The sequence below is a fragment of the Oncorhynchus gorbuscha genome, unplaced genomic scaffold (assembly GCF_021184085.1).
Source record: "Oncorhynchus gorbuscha isolate QuinsamMale2020 ecotype Even-year unplaced genomic scaffold, OgorEven_v1.0 Un_scaffold_1749, whole genome shotgun sequence".
NCBI lineage: Eukaryota > Metazoa > Chordata > Actinopteri > Salmoniformes > Salmonidae > Oncorhynchus > Oncorhynchus gorbuscha.
Genome location: NW_025746437.1, coordinates 61576 through 82522, shown reverse-complemented (window position 1 = coordinate 82522; position 20947 = coordinate 61576). Strand labels below are relative to the sequence as shown.

Genomic DNA, 20947 nt, shown 5'->3' with positions numbered 1-20947 from the left:
AGTGCTCTGTGTGACTGGGTAAGGGCTCATCTTGAGACTGTGTGACTGGGTAAGGGCTCATCTTGAGACTGTGTGACTGGGTAAGGGCTCATCTTGATATCTGCGGCGATGCTGGTTGTCATCTCATAGAATCTGCTATTAACATACAACAGAATATAAATCAGGAGCCACAGAGTTACAAAACAGTATTTAATGAAGCAGGAAAAACCTCATCGTTGACTTCCTTTACACAGTACAGTGTGTAATGTAGAGCCTGCTGGGTTTGTTGAAGCAGTCTCATGGTGTAGATGTTCTCTTAACAGCCAGCGTCTCCATCTCTCCTCTACATATCTTCCACGCTCCACTTGTAGGCCATCTCCTGCACAGCCTTCTTATCAGCCATCCTGGTGTACCTCTTCTGTTCAAAACCATTCGACCTGACACACACACACACACACAATAATATGAGCAACACATTTTTTCAGAGTAATTATAATGTTAATTATATATTATGTTAATTCTAATTATATATGAATGATAAATGAGCGTGGCGCTACACACACACACACACACACCCCCAACACACAGACACCCCCAACACACAGACCCCCCCAACACACAGACCCCCCCCAACACATAGACACCCCCAACACACAGACACACACACACACACACACCCCCCAACACATAGACACCCCCAACACACACACACCCCCAACACACACACACCCCAACACACACACACACACACACACACACACACACACACACACACACACACAGACCCCCCCCCCAACACACACAGAGGGGGTGAGAGGTGTACCTGTCCACTCCATCCCAACGGTAACCTGGTGGAATGTTAAAGCGGTTTGGGGGCGGAGCCGGGCCTTTGTAGCGAGGCTTCTCTGTAAACAACAACAGGAAGTGTCAGAGAGATTCATTGTGATTGGCTGAGGAAGCTGTGGTACATCACAAGTAGAATCTTAGCATTTGTTTCAGCTTAACCCTTCACACACCAGGGTTTGAAACCACTCCAGGCCACTCTGGACCTCTGACACCAGACAGAAACGAAGAACACAACAAAAATTTACCAACTATATAAATGTTCAAATAACTGCTGTTTTCTGGCCTACAAATTGCTTGTAGAGAAGAAAAAAGCAGCCCCCAAAATAAATAGGTGCGGCCTTTTGCTGAACATTGAAATCCCGATGTGGCCCTAGAGCCACAATACACCCCCCCACCCACACACACCCACACACCTTTGACTCCTCGTAGTTTGCTGTCTCGGTCCTTTTTGCGTCTCATCATGGCCAACATGGGGTCTCCCTCTCTCTCCTGCTCTCTCAACATCCTGTCCAGGTCCTGGTCATCACAGGAACGTGCTAGAGGCTTCTGGGATTCCCTCAACGCATCCTCAACATTCTGCAGCTGCATCTGGCCCTGGGCCACACTACACACACACACACACACACACACACACACACACACACACACACACACGTAAATGACAGACAGACTGACCAGCTGAAAGCTATGATCCCTTATTGAGGTCACTTGTTTAATCCATGGTGTGAGATTGCAGAGCGAGCAAAGCTATCATCAATGCAAAGGATGGCTTCTTTGAAGAATCTCAAATAGATTTAGATTTGTTTAACACTTTTTTTGGTTCCTACATGATTCCATGTGTTAATTCATAGTTTTGAGGTCTTCACTATTATTCTACAATGTAGAAAATAGTAAAGATAAATATACATTTATACTACACACACAGTCTCTCTCACCCTTTCCCCCACTGAGCATATTTCAGGTCTTTCTCTGCCTTCTCTCCGGCCTTCCTCCTCTGCTCTCTCTCTCTGTCTCGATGTCTCTCCGCTTCCCACTCTTATCTCTGAACACAGTCTCTGCATTTCGAGACGCATCTGCAGGAGAGACAGAACAGATGGATTAGTATAAACACCACATAGTAACACTACCTAGTGAGTACAGCAGAGTAACACTACCTAGTGAGTACAGCAGACCGGCGCCAGCCAACACTACCTAGTGAGTACAGCAGACCGGCGCCAGCCAACACTACCTAGTGAGTACAGCAGACCGGCGCCAGCCAACACTACCTAGTGAGTACAGCAGACCGGCGCCAGCCAACACTACCTAGTGAGTACAGCAGACCGGCGCCAGCCAACACTACCTAGTGAGTACAGCAGACCGGCGCCAGCCAACACTACCTAGTGAGTACAGCAGACCGGCGCCAGCCAACACTACCTAGTGAGTACAGCAGACCGGCGCCAGCCAACACTACCTAGTGAGTACAGCAGACCGGCGCCAGCCAACACTACCTAGTGAGTACAGCAGACCGGCGCCAGCCAACACTACCTAGTGTGTACAGCAGACCGGCGCCAGCCAACACTACCTAGTGAGTACAGCAGACCGGCGCCAGCCAACACTACCTAGTGAGTACAGCAGACCGGCGCCAGCCAACACTACCTAGTGAGTACAGCAGACCGGCGCCAGCCAACACTACCTAGTGTTTACAGCAGACCGGCGCCAGCCAACACTACCTAGTGTACAGCAGACCGGCGCCAGCCAACACTACCTAGTGAGTACAGCAGACCGGCGCCAGCCAACACTACCTAGTGAGTACAGCGCCAGACCTAGTGAGTACAGCAGACCAGCCAACACTACCTAGTGAGTACAGCAGACCGGCGCCAGCCAACACTACCTAGTGAGTACAGCAGACCGGCGCCAGCCAACACTACCTAGTGAGTACAGCAGACCGGCGCCAGCCAACACTACCTAGTGAGTACAGCAGACCGGCGCCAGCCAACACTACCTAGTGAGTACAGCAGACCGGCGCCAGCCAACACTACCTAGTGAGTACAGCAGACCGGCGCCAGCCAACACTACCTAGTGTGTACAGCAGACCGGCGCCAGCCAACACTACCTAGTGAGTACAGCAGACCGGCGCCAGCCAACACTACCTAGTGTGTACAGCAGACCGGCGCCAGCCAACACTACCTAGTGAGTACAGCAGACCGGCGCCAGCCAACACTACCTAGTGAGTACAGCAGACCGGCGCCAGCCAACACTACCTAGTGAGTACAGCAGACCGGCGCCAGCCAACACTACCTAGTGAGTACAGCAGACCGGCGCCAGCCAACACTACCTAGTGAGTACAGCAGACCGGCGCCAGCCAACACTACCTAGTGAGTACAGCAGACCGGCGCTAGCAACAACATACAGCGGGAGGGTGTGTGTGTGTGGTGTACTATAGTAACATACAGCAGGAGGGTGTGTGTGTGTGGTGTACTATAGTAACATACAGCAGGAGGGTGTGTGTGTGGTGTACTATAGTAACATACAGCAGGAGGGTGTGTGTGTGTGGTGTACTATAGTAACATACAGCAGGAGGGTGTGTGTGTGGTGTACTATAGTAACATACAGCAGGAGGGTGTGTGTGTGTGGTGTACTATAGTAACATACAGCAGGAGGGTGTGTGTGTGTGGTGTACTATAGTAACATACAGCAGGAGGGTGTGTGTGTGGTGTACTATAGTAACATACAGCATGAGGGTGTGTGTGTGTGGTGTACTATAGTAACATACAGCAGGAGGGTGTGTGTGTGTGGTGTACTATAGTAACATACAGCAGGAGGGTGTGTGTGTGTGGTGTACTATAGTAACATACAGCAGGAGGGTGTGTGTGTGTGGTGTACTATAGTAACATACAGCAGGAGGGTGTGTGTGTGTGGTGTACTATAGTAACATACAGCAGGAGGGTGTGTGTGTGTGGTGTACTATAGTAACATACAGCAGGAGGGTGTGTGTGTGTGGTGTACTATAGTAACATACAGCAGGAGGGTGTGTGTGTGGTGTACTATAGTAACATACAGCAGGAGGGTGTGTGTGTGGTGTACTATAGTAACATACAGCAGGAGGGTGTGTGTGTGTGGTGTACTATAGTAACATACAGCAGGAGGGTGTGTGTGTGTGGTGTACTATAGTAACATACAGCAGGAGGGTGTGTGTGTGTGGTGTACTATAGTAACATACAGCAGGAGGGTGTGTGTGTGTGGTGTACTATAGTAACATACAGCAGGAGGGTGTGTGTGTGTGGTGTACTATAGTAACATACAGCAGGAGGGTGTGTGTGTGTGGTGTACTATAGTAACATACAGCAGGAGGGTGTGTGTGGTGTACTATAGTAACATACAGCAGGAGGGTGTGTGTGTGGTGTACTATAGTAACATACAGCAGGAGGGTGTGTGTGTGTGGTGTACTATAGTAACATACAGCAGGAGGGTGTGTGTGTGTGGTGTACTATAGTAACATACAGCAGGAGGGTGTGTGTGTGGTGTACTATAGTAACATACAGCAGGAGGGTGTGTGTGTGTGGTGTACTATAGTAACATACAGCAGGAGGGTGTGTGTGTGTGGTGTACTATAGTAACATACAGCAGGAGTGTACTATAGTAACATACAGCAGGAGGGTGTGTGTGTGGTGTACTATAGTAACATACAGCAGGAGGGTGTGTGTGTGTGGTGTACTATAGTAACATACAGCAGGAGGGTGTGTGTGTGGTGTACTATAGTAACATACAGCAGGAGGTGTGTGTGTGTGGTGTACTATAGTAACATACAGCAGGAGGTGTGTGTGTGTGGTGTACTATAGTAACATACAGCAGGAGGTGTGTGTGTGTGGTGTACTATAGTAACATACAGCAGGAGGGTGTGTGTGTGTGGTGTACTATAGTAACATACAGCAGGTGTGGTGTACTATAGTAACATACAGCAGGAGGTGTGTGTGTGGTGTACTATAGTAACATACAGCAGGAGGGTGTGTGTGTGTGGTGTACTATAGTAACATACAGCAGGAGGGTGTGTGTGTGTGGTGTACTATAGTAACATACAGCAGGAGGGGTGTGTGTGTGGTGTACTATAGTAACATACAGCAGGAGGTGTGTGTGTGTGGTGTACTATAGTAACATACAGCAGGAGGGTGTGTGTGTGGTGTACTATAGTAACATACAGCAGGAGGGTGTGTGTGTGTGTGGTGTACTATAGTAACATACAGCAGGAGGGTGGTGTGTGTGTGGTGTACTATAGTAACATACAGCAGGAGGGTGTGTGTGTGTGGTGTACTATAGTAACATACAGCAGGAGGGTGTGTGTGTGTGGTGTACTATAGTAACATACAGCAGGAGGGTGTGTGTGTGTGTGGTGTACTATAGTAACATACAGCAGGAGGGTGTGTGTGTGTGTGGTGTACTATAGTAACATACAGCAGGAGGGTGTGTGTGTGTGTGGTGTACTATAGTAACATACAGCAGGAGGGTGTGTGTGTGTGTGGTGTACTATAGTAACATACAGCATACAGCAGGAGGTGTGTGTGTGGTGTGTGGTGTACTATAGTAACATACAGCAGGAGGGTGTGTGTGTGTGGTGTACTATAGTAACATACAGCAGGAGGTGTGTGTGTGGTGTACTATAGTAACATACAGCAGGAGGGTGTGTGTGTGTGGTGTACTATAGTAACATACAGCAGGAGGGTGTGTGTGTGTGGTGTACTATAGTAACATACAGCAGGAGGGTGTGTGTGTGGTGTACTATAGTAACATACAGCAGGAGGGTGTGTGTGTGGTGTACTATAGTAACATACAGCAGGAGGGTGTGTGTGTGTGGTGTACTATAGTAACATACAGTAACATACAGCAGGAGGGTGTGTGTGTGTGGTGTACTATAGTAACATACAGCAGGAGGGTGTGTGTGTGGTGTACTATAGTAACATACAGCAGGAGGGTGTGTGTGTGTGGTGTACTATAGTAACATACAGCAGGAGGGTGTGTGTGTGGTGTACTATAGTAACATACAGCAGGAGGGTGTGTGTGTGTGGTGTACTATAGTAACATACAGCAGGAGGGTGTGTGTGGTGTACTATAGTAACATACAGGAGGGTGTAGTGTGGTGTACTATAGTAACATACAGCAGGAGGGGTGTGTGTGTGTGGTGTACTATAGTAACATACAGCAGGAGGGTGTGTGTGTGTGGTGTACTATAGTAACATACAGCAGGTGGTGTGTGTGTACTATAGTAACATACAGCAGGAGGGTGTGTGTACTATAGTAACATACAGCAGGAGGGTGTGTGTGTGTGGTGTACTATAGTAACATACAGCAGGAGGGGTGTGTGTGTGGTGTACTATAGTAACATACAGCAGGAGGGTGTGTGTGTGTGGTGTACTATAGTAACATACAGCAGGAGTGTGTGTGTGTGTGTACTATAGTAACATGTGTGGTGTACTATAGTAACATACAGCAGGAGGAGGTGTGTGTGTGTGGTGTACTATAGTAACATACAGCAGGAGGGTGTGTGTGTGGTGTACTATAGTAACATACAGCAGGAGGGTGTGTGTGTGTGGTGTACTATAGTAACATACAGCAGGAGGGTGTGTGTGTGGTGTAGTAACATACAGCAGGAGGGTGTGTGTGTGTGGTGTACTATATAACAGCAGGAGGGGTGTGTGTGTGGTGTACTATAGTAACATACAGCAGGAGGGTGTGTGTGTGGTGTACTATAGTAACATACAGCAGGAGGGTGTGTGTGTGGTGTACTATAGTAACATACAGCAGGAGGTGTGTGTGGTGTACTATAGTAACATACAGCAGGAGGGTGTGTGTGTGTGTGGTGTACTATAGTAACATACAGCAGGAGGGTGTGTGTGGTGTACTATAGTAACATACAGCAGGAGGGTGTGTGTGGTGTACTATAGTAACATACAGCAGGAGGGTGTGTGGTGTGTGAGTAGTACCTTCTAGCGGCTGGTTGATCTTGTCTCTGCGTCGGTTCTCCTCCTGTTCTCTTCTTAGAACCTCCACTGATACCAGTCCTGCTGCAGCTCCTGACAGCATGCTCCGAGACTAACACACACACAGATGTTAGAATGGGCAAAGCTTCCACAAAACTTCTCTACCTAGCTACAGGGGCATGTTCAGCAGGATGCATTGTGTCGGAACGTTCAAATAGAAATATGCTATGTGGAACAAACATGCCTCTCTGACATGTAGAATAAGGCATTCATGTTGGCTCTATTCATGACATTTCTATCTGCAACATTCCATAACATATGTCAACTGAACGTGGCCTAATACTTGAATTTCTGTGCCTCTTCCCTTCAGCTCCACATGCTCACCTGTGATTGGTCAGGCCTACGAGGGGGGGAGAGGTCAGAGTCTGAGCCCCTCCCACCATGGGTTCGCCTCCTAGGGGGTGATTGGTCAGAATCACAGTTCTGCCCTCCCTTTCGCCTTCGCCTGGGCGGTGATTGGTCAGAATCAGAGGCCCCTCCCATCTGTGTCCTTTTCCTTGGAGGTGATTGGTCTGAGTCTGAGCCGGGCCCGTTCTGAGCCCGCCTCCTGGGTGGGGATTGTTCAGACCCCGAAGAGCGCTGGCCAACACGAGCAGACGACGAAGACTTTGCTTTTTTCCTGGACGGAGATGAATCTGAAGAAACATTTTTTTTAAATAACTTCAGAACCACACCAAGAACGTGGTGAACTTCCACCCAGGCTGTAGAGTAGGGGAGTATTAATTAGGAACCAACGGAACCAAACAGAATGAAACAGGGAGGGACCCACCAGAATTAGTCCAATATGGACTTTTTAAATCAGAAAACAACTTCCATTTGGAATAATCTGTTGCCGTTGCAAAACTGGTACTAAATGAATACACCCCAGGGTTATATAGAGAGATTTGTCTTTGAATGGATGTTAACATGGATTGTATTCATTAGTCGCAAACTGTAGCAAAACGTTTTGCAACAGAAACTGTTTACTCCAAACAGATAATTTTGTTTGTTTCTATTGGGCAAATTGAAGTTGGTCTTTCTCAGTTTGATTCCTAGTGAATACACCTCTGAACTTGTCCAAAAACACTGATTTCAGGGTCAGAGGTTAGGGGTCAGGTCTCACCTCTGCTGTGTGTCCTGTGGGGGGGTTGGGATGATGATGATGATGGAGGAACGCTAGGCTTCAGTCTACGAAGAGACGCATCGGGGGATTCATGTCCAATCCTCCTATGTGGAGAGACGTCCGGCGAATCATGACGCTGCTTTCTGAGTGACAGGGGCTCTGGTGAATCATGACGCTGCTTTCTGAGTGACAGGGGCTCTGGTGAATCATGACGCTGCTTTCTGAGTGACAGGGGCTCTGGCGAATCGTGTCGAACTCTCTGTTCCACCTCCTCTGGGACCTCTTCATCAGCTTAACAGAGAGAAATATATATATATATATATATTAGCACACACACACCATGCAGCGGACAACACCTGAGCGCACCTCCGCTGCTGTCTGGCTCACCTCCCATCACTCTCCATTTGTTGCTGGTCCTGAAGGCTTCCAGGCGTTTGATCTCATCTGGACGCTCGTCTATCACCTCAGCAACCTGACACACAATATAGAGTGAGAGACACAGGTGAGTGGATGAGAGCACTAGCTAGCCACTCTAAAATTATGTTTTTGGTAAAGGTCACCCCAACTGAAAACAAAGTGACAGTGAAGTTAGCTAGTTATGTAGCATTATTTACCACTGGCGCCTCCTCCTCTTCCTCCTCTTCATTCCCCTTTTCCTCGCCGGCCAGCTGTTTCCAATCCACATCGTCATCTACTATCTTCATCCTGCTCAGACCGAGTAACGTAAACTCACCCCATTCCGTACAAATATGCTCAACCGCAACATTCAAACGAGGCTACAAAGAAAACTAATGGGACTGTAGCGACTATTGACGTCAAAATTGGGGGTGGGAACTAGGTTGTTATTCAAGCGTTGATCGACATGGTAATGGCTCTATAGTATTGGAGAAAAGTTGAGAACTGACCCTCCGTTACATCTTGACGTGTCATGTCGTAACGTACAGCACGCATAAAGCAACTATTTCTGTCTTACAATCTCTCTCCACCAGGTGTAGCACTTCTATCATCATTTAAAAACAAGAAATGGACAGTGACAGCGGTAAAGGGGGATACCTAGTCATTTTTTTGCATCGTCGCTGCATGCAATCATCATTCTCAAAGCTGCTGTTTACTTCTAAGATCACTTTAGCACCGCCCTAAAAACCCAATTAAAATTCTACACAAACCTCCAAGTAGGTATGTAATGACACCTTATATAAACTCTTTATAGTGTTTTATTTTACATTTTAGAGGCGATAAGGTGATAAGTTGGACAGATCGAGTGAAAAAAAGCAATTTTCCCACACAACATCTCTCCATCTCACTATCACGCATTAGTTTCGCTTCACCACCCGCCATTTTTAAAAAGACCCGACGGGGCTCATTGCCTGCTTGAATTATGCAGAAACGGGCAGCGTTAAAGTCATGTAATTGATTCTGTTGGAAATGGGAGAAATTGTGCTTTACAATGGTATTGACATTACAGTTGATCTGGAAGTATTACGTTTTTGGGGCTCTAAAATAAGGGCAATTGTACGGACCAAGGGGATGTACGAGTTTACGTGAGTTTACGTTAGAGCGGTTAGAAACTACTGCCAAATAACAACTTTTTTAATGCTAGCCAGCTAGTCAACTAGCTACTGGAGTTCGCCAGAGGTTAAAAACTACAGCGAAACATCGACCAGATAACGTTAGCTGGCTAGCATAACAAACTTATCACAGTGTAGTAGGGCTAGCATGCTAACGTTAGCTACTGCCTGACTGTTTAACTCCATATTCCCACGGTGTTTTCACACATACTCACCCTTTTCCTGTAGCTTTAATGCATTTCTTTTTAGCCTTCTTCTCCCTTGACTTCTTGGCGTCTCCATCTGCAGATAAATAACGTTTCAGATACTCGGATTTGGAGAGAGACGCTCCTTTACTGTCATTCGTGGACGCAGCCATTTTGAAAACAGTCCACCTACAAGAGGGAACGGAGAGGACCGAGGAACAAACAGTGCAATGAACGTCACGAAATGCCGCGTTTTCTATTTTGTTTTGTCAATTAAGAGTAGACTTCATAAATATACAGCTCTGGAAGAAATGAAGAGACCACTGCAAAATTATCATTCTCTGGTTTTACTATGTGTTTGTGTAAAATTAACATGTTTGTTTTATTCTATAAACCAGCAACATTTCTCCCAAATTAAAATATTGTCATTTAGAGGATTTAATTTCTGAAAATGACAACTGGTCAAAATAACAAAAAAGATGCAGTGTTGTCAGACCTCGAATAATGCAAGTAAAATACGTTTATTTTAATTTTTAAACAACGCTAATGTTTTAACTTAGGACGAGTTCAGACATCAAGATTTTGTGGAATAACCCTGGTGGGTGGGTGAGAAGGAGACCACAGCCTCTAAAAGTATTTTTAGGGAACATGACAGCGACACCAAAGCCAAATCAAATCAAATGTATTTGTCACATACACATGGTTAGCAGATGTTAATGCGAGTGTAGCGAAATGCTTGTGCTTCTAGTTCCGACAATGCAGTGATAACCAACAAGTAATCTAACTAACAATTCCAAAACTACTGTCTTATACACAGTGTAAGGGGATAAAGAATATGTACATAAGGATATATGAATGAGTGATGGTACAGGGCAGCATAGGCAAGATACAGTAGATGGTATTGAGTACAGTATATACATATGAGATGAGTATGTAAACAAAGTGGCATAGTTTAAAGTGGCTAGTGATACATGTATTACATAAAGATGCAGTAGATGATACAGAGTACAGTATATATGTATACATATGAGATGAATAATGTAGGGTATGTAAACATTATATTAAGTAGCATTGTTTAAAGTGGCTAGTGATATATTTTACATCAATTCCCATTATTAAAGTGGCTGGAGTTGAGTCAATGTGTTGGCAGCAGCCACTCAATGTTAGTGGTGGCTGTTTAACAGTCTGATGGCCTTGAGATAGAAGCTGTTTTTCAGTCTCTCGGTCCCTGCTTTGATGCACCTGTACTGACCTCGCCTTCTGGATGATAGCGGGGTGAACAGGCAGTGGTTCGGGTGGTTGATGTCCTTGATGATCTTTATGGCCTTCCTGTGACATCGGGTGGTGTAGGTGTCCTGCAAGGCAGGTAGTTTGCCCCCGGTGATGCGTTGTGCAGACCTCACTACCCTCTGGAGAGCCTTACGGTTGTGGGCGGAGCAGTTGCCGTACCAGGCGGTGATACAGCTCGATTGTGCATCTGTAGAAGTCTGCGAGTGCTTTTGATGACAAGCCAAATTCCTTCAGCCTCCTGAGGTTGAAGAGGCGCTGCTGCGCCTTCTTCACGATGCTGTCTGTGTGGGTGGACCAATTCAGTTTGTCTGTGATGTGTACGCCGAGGAACTTAAAACTTACTACCCTCTCCACTGCTGTCCCATCGATGTGGATAGGGGGGTGTTCCTTCTGCTCTTTCCTGAAGTCCACAATCATCTCCTTAGTTTTGTTGACGTTGAGTGTGAGGTTATTTTCCTGACACCACACTCCGAGGGCCCTCACCTCCTCCCTGTAGGCCGTCTCTTCGTTGTTGGTAATCAAGCCTACCATGGTTGTGTCGTCCGCAAACTTGATTGAGTTGGAGGCGTGCGTGGCCACACAGTCGTGGGTGAACAGGGAGTATAGGAGAGGGCTCAGAACGCACCCTTGTGGGGCCCCAGTGTTGAGGATCAGCGGGGTGGAGATGTTACCTACCCTCACCACCTGGTGGCGGCCCGTCAGGAAGTCCAGTACCCAGTTGCACAGGGCAGGGTCGAGACCCAAGACTATCATCCTTGTTAGTGAGCATTTCTCCTTTTCCGAGTTAATCCATCCACCTGACAAGTGTGGCATATCAAAAAGGTGTATGGGGCGGGAAACACCCTCGTCTTGTCCATTTGTTCAGCTCCAATGTTTGACTATGTTTGAGCCACTGTCGGTAGTCATACATACTTGAAGCGACTCTTTCAAGTCCCCGGATTAAAGTGCCTCCCTCAGCCCAGCTGCGATTATTTCTCTGGTGGGGCCGTCTGGGAAATAAGGTCTGAAGGCATTTGCTTTGCAGCTTCCAGTTGTCAATGGAATGAATGCTGAGGCTAATGTATGGCTCTGTGGTCCCCTTCTGAAAAAACCTACACTCGATCCCTCTGATGTCAACAATTACAGACCAGTATCCCTTCTTTCTTTCTCTCCAAAACTCTTGAACGTGCCGTCCTTGGCCAGCTCTCCCGCTATCTCTCTCTGAATGACCTTCTTGATCCAAATCAGTCAGGTTTCAAGACTAGTCATTCAACTGAGACTGCTCTCCTCTGTATCACGGAGGCGCTCCGCACCGCTAAAGCTAACTCTCTCTCCTCTGCTCTCATCCTTCTAGATCTATCGGCTGCCTTCGATACTGTGAACCATCAGATCCTCCTCTCCACCCTCTCCGAGTTGGGCATCTCCGGCGCGGCCCACGCTGGATTGCGTCCTACCTGACAGGTCGCTCCTACCAGGTGGTGTGGCGAGAATCTGTCTCCTCACCACGCGCTCTCACCACTGGTGTCCCCCAGGGCTCTGTTCTAGGCCCTCTCCTATTCTCGCTATACACCAAGTCACTTGGCTCTGTCATAACCTCACATGGTCTCTCCTATCATTGCTATGCAGACGACACACAATTAATCGCATCTCTGCATGTCTGGCAGACATATCAGTGTGGATGACGGATCACCACCTCAAGCTGAACCTCGGCAAGACGGAGCTGCTCTTCCTCCCGGGAAGGACTGCCCGTTCCATGATCTCGCCATCACGGTTGACAACTCCATTGTGTCCTCCTCCCAAAGCGCTAAGAACCTTGGCGTGATCCTGGACAACACCCTGTCGTTCTCAACCAACATCAAGGCGGTGGCCCGTTCCTGTAGGTTCATGGTCTACAACATCCGCAGAGTACGACCCTGCCTCACACAGGAAGCGGCGCAGGTCCTAATCCAGGCACTTGTCATCTCCCGTCTGGATTACTGCAACTCGCTGTTGGCTGGGCTCCTGCCTGTGCCATTAAACCCCTTCAACTCATCCAGAACGCCGCAGCCCGTCTGGTGTTCAACCTTCCCAAGTTCTCTCACGTCACCCCGCTCCTCCGTTCTCTCCACTGGCTTCCAGTTGAAGCTCGCATCCGCTACAAGACCATGGTGCTTGCCTACGGAGCTGTGAGGGGAACGGCACCTCAGTACCTCCAGGCTCTGATCAGGCCCTACACCCAAACAGGGGCACTGCGTTCATCCACTGGCCTGCTCGCCTCCCTACCACTGAGGAAGTACAGCTCCCGCTCAGTCCAGTCAAAACTGTTCGCTGCTCTGGCCCCCCAATGGTGGAACAAACTCCCTCACGACAGCGGAGTCAATCACCACCTTCCGGAGACACCTGAAACCCCACCTCTAAGGAATACCTAGGATAGGATAAGTATTCCTTCTCACCCCCCCCCCTTTAAGATTTAGATGCACTATTGTAAAGTGACTGTTCCACTGGATGTCATAAGGTGAATGCACCAATTTGTAAGTCGCTCTGGATAAGAGCGTCTGCTAAATGACTTAAATGTAATGGTCCGGCTTGACCGTAAGTCTTCAGTGGTAGAGAATGCAGCTTTACAGATTGTTTATAACTCGATATTCTGTGTAGAGTTCTGGCAGACATGTTTTGCAGATACGGCTAGGTCTCTTACCTAGATTTCGCATAAACTTTATTGGTTTCATGTTTTTTGCAACTGCACTCGTTCTCATTCCACTTCTTGCCATTGGGAGTACCACTAACGAATGACACCTTGAGTGACAGCGGAGTGCAGGCCTGGCTTGAAGTCTTGGGACTTGCTGCACGCATTCTGGTAGAGTCATCTTTGCGCACATGCAGGGTTCAGGTGGTAAAAACCGCAGACTTTTCCACCTTTGGCTAGCACAATGCGTCAACTTAGTTGGTAGAGGTCGAATATCTTGAAGCCAAACCAGTTCCAAACAAATTGTTCTTCGTCCTGCAACTCAGTGTTACTCTCCTCGTCTTCAGTGCTCAATTTGGCACAAATCCATATCCTGGCTTCATACTCACACCCACCCTAGTTGGTTTATGAATATTGAAGCTCAGTTACTAACCAAATGAACCCCACTGAATAATATGGACCAATGTAAACCTGGACACTCCCACCCAGCGTTCCTCTGAAAACTCAGCTAAACGAGGTCCTAGACAATCCACTACAAACAGACAACCAGTTTGTTAAAAACAAATCAATTTTATTCAGAGAATATTTTCCAGTTTAACAATCACAACGGTTAAGACATAAAATATTTTTTAAATAAAAATACTGCAACTTTAAAAATGCTATAACAGCATTGCTTTAACCTTTTCATAATTCACACTTTGACCTTTTATTTTTAATATTTTTAAGTGTTCTGGGCTCCAAGCAGCCAGTGCGGTCTTGTTTCCATTAGGTTCTAGGTTTACATTCTAGGAGCGGTTCTTGCTGACCCAGTGGTACTTGTCCTGCCTGGGCCCAGTGAAGGAGGAGGTGGCTCTGTAGGGTTTGATTCCTTTAGGAGGCTGGAACTGGCTGCTGTGCTGCTGGGCGAACAGACCTCCAGAGGGGGCCGTGGGGGGTAGCCATCCCCAGGGAAGGCCCTTCTGTTGGAGTAAGCTGCCCAGGCCGGAGGGGGTGGCACTGGAGCAAACTCACTGAACTGGAACAGAGAGAAAAAGTCACAACACAACCACATCATTGATGCCTGCCAGCTCTTACAACACCTGGGCCACATCTGTTACTGCATCATCGACTGTGCAATGTCTGAACACAACCAGAATCTAAACCCAATCTAACATCACTAGAGCGCTCAAATTCAACTCTGGACTTTAAAGCCGTTCCGTGCTTTTACACCTGCATTGTTTGCTGTTTGGGGTTTTAGGCTGGGTTTCTGTACAGCACTTTGAGATATCAGCTGATGTACGAAGGGCTATATAAATAAATTTGATTTGATTTGAAAGCCAGTTTCACTGCATTTTCTCCCCCCTTCATTGTTCCCCTTCTAAATTAGGGACTGGTTTAGACCTGGGACACAAGGTGGGTGCAATTATCAGGTAGAACAGAAAACCAGGAGGCTCCGGACCTGATATGGTAAGAGTTCAGTACCCCTGCCCTAGAGCTTTGTTACCTGGTAGACACCTCTAGAGCGCTAGTTACCTGGTTAGTTACTTGGTAGACACTGTTGGGGTTGCTGACTGTTGGGATGGTTTTGGGTTTCGGGTTGTGGGCAGGGCAGGGAGCGGATTGGCTGCTGCAGCTGCTACTCATGCTGGTGTCCCCGTCCTCCTCGTCGGAGCAGCCTGATTGAATCAAATCAAAGCTTTAAAACACTTCACAGTAAATGGATTTGATTATCTGGCCTGGGTTACCCCGGTGAGAGGAGTTTTCACCGGTTGAAAAGTGGTTGTATTCGTTTTGGAACGGGGCTGCCTCCCAGGCGTGAGCCAGGTGCCCCGTTCAAAGCCCGCAGCGAAGTCGCCTCAAAACAAAAGTGACGTAGACTAAATGATGTGGAGTAGGAGTCTGTTCAAGGGAAAAGGGATTGGCGTCTTTATCAAAAGCGGTTGACGATCTACCGGCTACAGTAAAACATAACTGTAGAACCTTCCAGAACAGTTCATTGGGAACTGCCTTCCAGTGAAAACTAGTTAGAACATTTATTTTCAATAAAATACATGTTTGTGGACAATGCACCATCATGCTGCCTTGACGCCAACATTTAAAAACTATTTAAAACTGACTTCTTTATTTAACCAGGTAGGCAAGTTGAGAACAAGTTCTCATTTACAACTGCGACCTGGCAACATGACCAAACTGCGCAGATTACTGTTTAATTTGAGAAGGACGCGCCTCCATCAGCACTTTGACCAGTTATACCACGTTCCATAGACCGGTTCCCGCAGCTCAGCATAATCCAACCCGTCCATACACGTTGCAACACATTTGATAATCAGGGTAAGAAATACAAAATATTGGTCTGAGAAACAGAAAACACAAGACAGAAAACCAGAGCACCTGATTGGATGTCGGAGGCGGCCCGCTCCACTGCATTATGTATACGTCGGGAAAACTCCTTGTCACCCTGGTGACAGCCCTGCAGCTGCATCACACAGAAGGGAACGCTGCGCTCTCCGTACCTACACAGGAAAAGCATCACAACATCTTCCTGCCGCAACAGTAGCCCCTTTTCCTGGGCTCAGGTTAACAAGCAGAGGGAGGTTCTAGCTGAGCCAGACCAATACATTTCTCAAACCTCTCCTCGTCCCCCCCCCCAGACTTCTCAGTTTTATTCTAGCCCTGAACTAGCTCACCTGATTTAAGTAGTCAAAAGCCTGATATTATTTGAATCAGGTGTGGTAGTTCTGGAATGAATTAAATACAGGGGGTCCCCGTGGAGAGGTTAAAACAGTTCTGGTCTAATAATCACATGTAGCAGCTGGGGGTCTCTAAGGAGAGGTTTTCAATTTAGCCTAATCAACACGATCCTGGGTCATATTCATTAGCTCATTCTGTAAAAAAAACTTTTGCAATGAACATGACCCCGGCTGGCTCCACCCTAATGAACATGTCTCCACAGCACCAGTTTGTGGATAACTGAGAAGCCGGGGTCGAGTAGAACCTTCTGGAACAGGTGTCAACTAGATTGAGTTGTTCTGGAGCTGAGGTTCGGGGGACGGAATACGTACACCGCAAATTGAGCCATGAAGCCCAAACAGACATTGTATTGGACAATTTCAAACCTTACATTTGTACATGTTCCAATACATCTATTTATGAGTGTAAATACTTAGGTATAGATTTCTTGAAATAGATAGTTGAGGTGAATTCCAAGTGAGTGTTTAGTCTTAGGTCTACATTTAACATGCCAAGGGGCTGAATTTGGCACACCAGTTGACAGTCTCTGCCCGAGAGGCTCCAGTAAGACATGCCAGTACAGTAGTGCCTCAGTACAATAGCACTCACCTGCAGGACACCTCTCCAGGGTCGACCCAGATTGTCATCTCCCGTGGCAACCCCAGGTCCTCGTAACAGACAGCACTCCGTAAACACGCCCTCTCCAACACAGGGTCCCTCAGCTGAGCTCGGTTCATTCGCAGGCACCTAACACATGCACAATGGTTATACACACCGGAACACAAAGGCAGAGAAAATCTTGCCTGTGTGGTTACTGACCAGTAGGCCTGTCCCTTGACAGGTGTGTGTAGTGTGTAGTTACTGACGGTAGGCTTGTCCCTTGACAGGTGTGTGTAGTTACTGACCGGTAGGCTTGTCCCTTGACAGGTGTGTAGTTACTGAGGTAGGCTTGTCCCTTGACAGGTGTGTGTAGTTACTGACGGTAGGCTTAGGCAGGTGTGTGTGTCCCTTGTCCCTTGACAGGTGTAGGCTTGTGTGTGTGTAGTTACTGACCGGTAGGCTTGTCCCTTGACAGGTGTGTGTAGTTACTGACCGGTAGGCTTGTCCCTTGACAGGTGTGTGTAGTTACTGACCGGTAGGCTTGTCCCTTGACAGGTGACAGGTGTGTGTAGTTACTGACCGGTAGGCTTGTCCCTTGACAGGTGTGTGTAGTTACTGACCGGTAGGCTTGTCCCAGGTGTGTGTAGTTTGACAGGCTTGTCCCTTGACAGGTGTGTGTAGTTACTGACCGGTAGGCTTGTCCCTTGACAGGTGTGTGTAGTTACTGACCGGTAGGCTTGTCCCTTGACAGGTGTGTGTAGTTACTGACCGGTAGGCTTGTCCCTTGACAGGTGTGTGTAGTTACTGACCGGTAGGCTTGTCCCTTGACAGGTGTGTGTAGTTACTGACCGGTAGGCTTGTCCCTTGACAGGTGTGTGTAGTTACTGACCGGTAGGCTTGTCCCTTGACAGGTGTGTGTAGTTACTGACCGGTAGGCTTGTCCCTTGACAGGTGTGTGTAGTTACTGACCGGTAGGCTTGTCCCTTGACAGGTGTGTGTAGTTACTGACCGGTAGGCTTGTCCCTTGACAGGTGTGTGTAGTTACTGACCGGTAGGCTTGTCCCTTGACAGGTGTGTGTAGTTACTGACGGTAGGCTTGTCCCTTGACAGGTGTGTGTAGTTACTGACCGGTAGGCTTGTCCCTTGACAGGTGTGTGTAGTTACTGACCGGTAGGCTTGTCCCTTGACAGGTGTGTGTAGTTACTGACCGGTAGGCTTGTCCCTTGACAGGTGTGTGTAGTTACTGACCGGTAGCTTGTCCCTTGACAGGTGTGTGTGGTTACTTAGGCTTGTCCCTTGACAGGTGTGTGTGGTTACTGACCAGTAGGCTTGTCCCTTGACAGGTGTGTGTAGTGTGTGGTTACTGACCGGTAGGCCTGTCCCTTGACAGGTGTGTGTAGTGTGTAGTTACTGACCAGTAGGCCTGTCCCTTGACAGGTGTGTGTAGTACTGACCGGTAGGCCTGTCCCTTGACAGGTGTGTGTAGTTACTGACCAGTAGGCCTGTCCCTTGACAGGTGTGTGTAGTGTGTGGTTACTGACCGGTAGGCTTGTCCCTTGACAGGTGTGTGAGGGTACCAGTGGGTCTTGTAGGTGTCAAACAGGGCTGAGGTGAGGGCAGCAGCAAACTCCTCTCTGCTTTCAGCATCTAAACTACCATGGCGCTTCGCCAGCCGAGCAACGAAGAACACTGCTGCTGCAATCTCTTCCTTCATTGTTAGAACGTCAAACCACCTAAACCTTAACACAAACTTGAGCCAACTACCTTAGCAACACAGACACTACTTAAAGGCTTAATTAAACTGCAGCTTTAGAAAACAAATGACAAAATGTCCCAATCCCTAGCAAAAAAATCTGCTTTTAAATGTTACCGTTTCTCTCTGAACTCTTCTAGATGACAGTTCATTCAGCACAGTTAGCAGCAGCTTCAGACCAGGACCAACAGATTCTATATAAGAGCCTGTTGCTAAACACACCTCGTTTAAATCAGCTGTGTATGAGGGAAGAGCACAGGTGATGCGAGTTCCAATGTGATTGATTGATTGATTGATTGATTGATTGATTGATTGATTGATTGACAGCAGCCTGCGGTAGTACCTCTGACAGAAACAATGCACCATGGAGATAACCACTCAGTACCATCTCATTCATTGATATGGTAACCAGACTCAGTACCATCTCATTCATTGATATGTTAACCAGACTCAGTACCATGGACCGCTCTGTCTGTCAGAACCTTCACAGGTACCACTCTGTCTGTCAGAACCTTCACAGGTACCGCGCTGTCTGTCAGAACCTTCACAGGTACCGCGCTGTCTGTCAGAACCTTCACAGGTACCGCGCTGTCTGTCAGAACCTTCACAGGTACCGCGCTGTCTGTCAGAACCTTCACGTGGACTGCTCTGTCTGTCAGAACCTTCACAGGTACCACTCTGTCTGTCAGAACCTTCACAGGTACCACTCTGTCTGTCAGAACCTTCACAGGTACCACTCTGTCTGTCAGAACCTTCACAGGTACCACTCTGTCTGTCAGAACCTTAACACCTACCACTGTTGTTAGCATAGACTTAACACCTAGTTACTGTTGTTGAGAATATAGACTTAACACCTAGTTACTGTTGTTGAGAATATAGACTTAACACCTAGTTACTGTTGTTGAGAATATAGACTTAACACCTAGTTACTGTTGTTGAGAATATAGACTTAACACCTAGTTACTGTTGTTGAGAATATAGACTTAACACCTAGTTACTGTTGTTGAGAATATAGACTTAACTCTAATTACTGTTGTTGAGAATATAGACTTAACACCTAGTTACTGTTGTTGAGAATACAGGCAAAACATGTTAACACCTAGTTACTGTTGTTGAGAATACAGGCAAAACATGTTAACACCTAGTTACTGTTGTTGAGAATACAGGCAAAACATGTTAACACCTAGTTACTGTTGTTGAGAATACAGGCAAAACATGTTAACACCTAGTTACTGTTGTTGAGAATACAGGCAAAACATGTTAACACCTAGTTACTGTTGTTGAGAATACAGGCAAAACATGTTAACACCTAGTTACTGTTGTTGAGAATACAGGCAAAACATGTTAACACCTAGTTACTGTTGTTGAGAATACAGGCAAAACATGTTAACACCTAGTTACTGTTATTGAGAATACAGACAAAACATGTTAACACCTAGTTACTGTTGTTGAGAATACAGGAAAAACTTAACACCTAGTTACTGTTGTTGAGAATACAGGCAAAACATGTTAACACCTAGTTACTGTTGTTGAGAATACAGGCAAAACATGTTAACACCTAGTTACTGTTGTTGAGAATACAGGCAAAACATGTTAACACCTAGTTACTGTTGTTGAGAATACAGGCAAAACATGTTAACACCTAGTTACTGTTGTTGAGAATACAGGCAAAACATGTTAACACCTAGTTACTGTTGTTGAGAATACAGGCAAAACATGTTAACACCTAGTTACTGTTGTTGAGAATACAGGCAAAACATGTTAACACCTAGTTACTGTTGTTGAGAATACAGGCAAAACATGTTAACACCTAGTTACTGTTGTTGAGAATACAGGCAAAACATGTTAACACCTAGTTACTGTTGTTGAGAATACAGGCAAAACATGTTAACACCTAGTTACTGTTGTTGAGAATACAGGCAAAACATGTTAACACCTAGTTACTGTTGTTGAGAATACAGGCAAAACATGTTAACACCTAGTTACTGTTGTTGAGAATACAGGCAAGAAATGCAGCTCCTGGTAACTCACTGGCTTGTCTTCAGTAGTCTCCTCTGCTCTGGCACATGTTGGGGCTGGTGTGTAGGCAGTGTTGTTAGCTGATTGTCTAAACGCACTGCAATTACGAACCATACTGCCAACATAACATCTTTCATACCACTTTCTAATATGTAATTCTGTTTCAGACACACACACACACACATACTATAATAGTGTCCCATGCATTCACAGTCACCTGGCAGGAAACCGGTGTCCTCCT

General features: G+C 46.9%; 2 protein-coding genes across 2 annotated transcripts; both read right to left on the bottom strand.

Annotated features, from left to right (window-relative positions):
- Positions 1-168: 168 nt before the first annotated feature.
- LOC124024153 (BUD13 homolog) lies at positions 169-9912 on the bottom strand. The gene is given in 11 exon segments (XM_046338149.1): positions 169-416; positions 803-884; positions 1239-1429; positions 1761-1827; positions 1830-1898; positions 6780-6888; positions 7161-7471; positions 7939-8229; positions 8326-8410; positions 8553-8643; positions 9722-9912. Coding segments are annotated over 11 exon segments (1533 nt in total). The 5' UTR covers positions 9865-9912; the 3' UTR covers positions 169-322.
- Positions 9913-14175: 4263 nt separating this feature from the next.
- Positions 14176-18831, bottom strand: btg4 (B-cell translocation gene 4). Its single transcript, XM_046338151.1, is given in 6 exon segments — positions 14176-14549; positions 14552-14640; positions 15138-15280; positions 15996-16117; positions 16944-17081; positions 18476-18831. Coding segments are annotated over 6 exon segments (804 nt in total). The 5' UTR covers positions 18649-18831; the 3' UTR covers positions 14176-14410.
- Positions 18832-20947: the final 2116 nt, after the last annotated feature.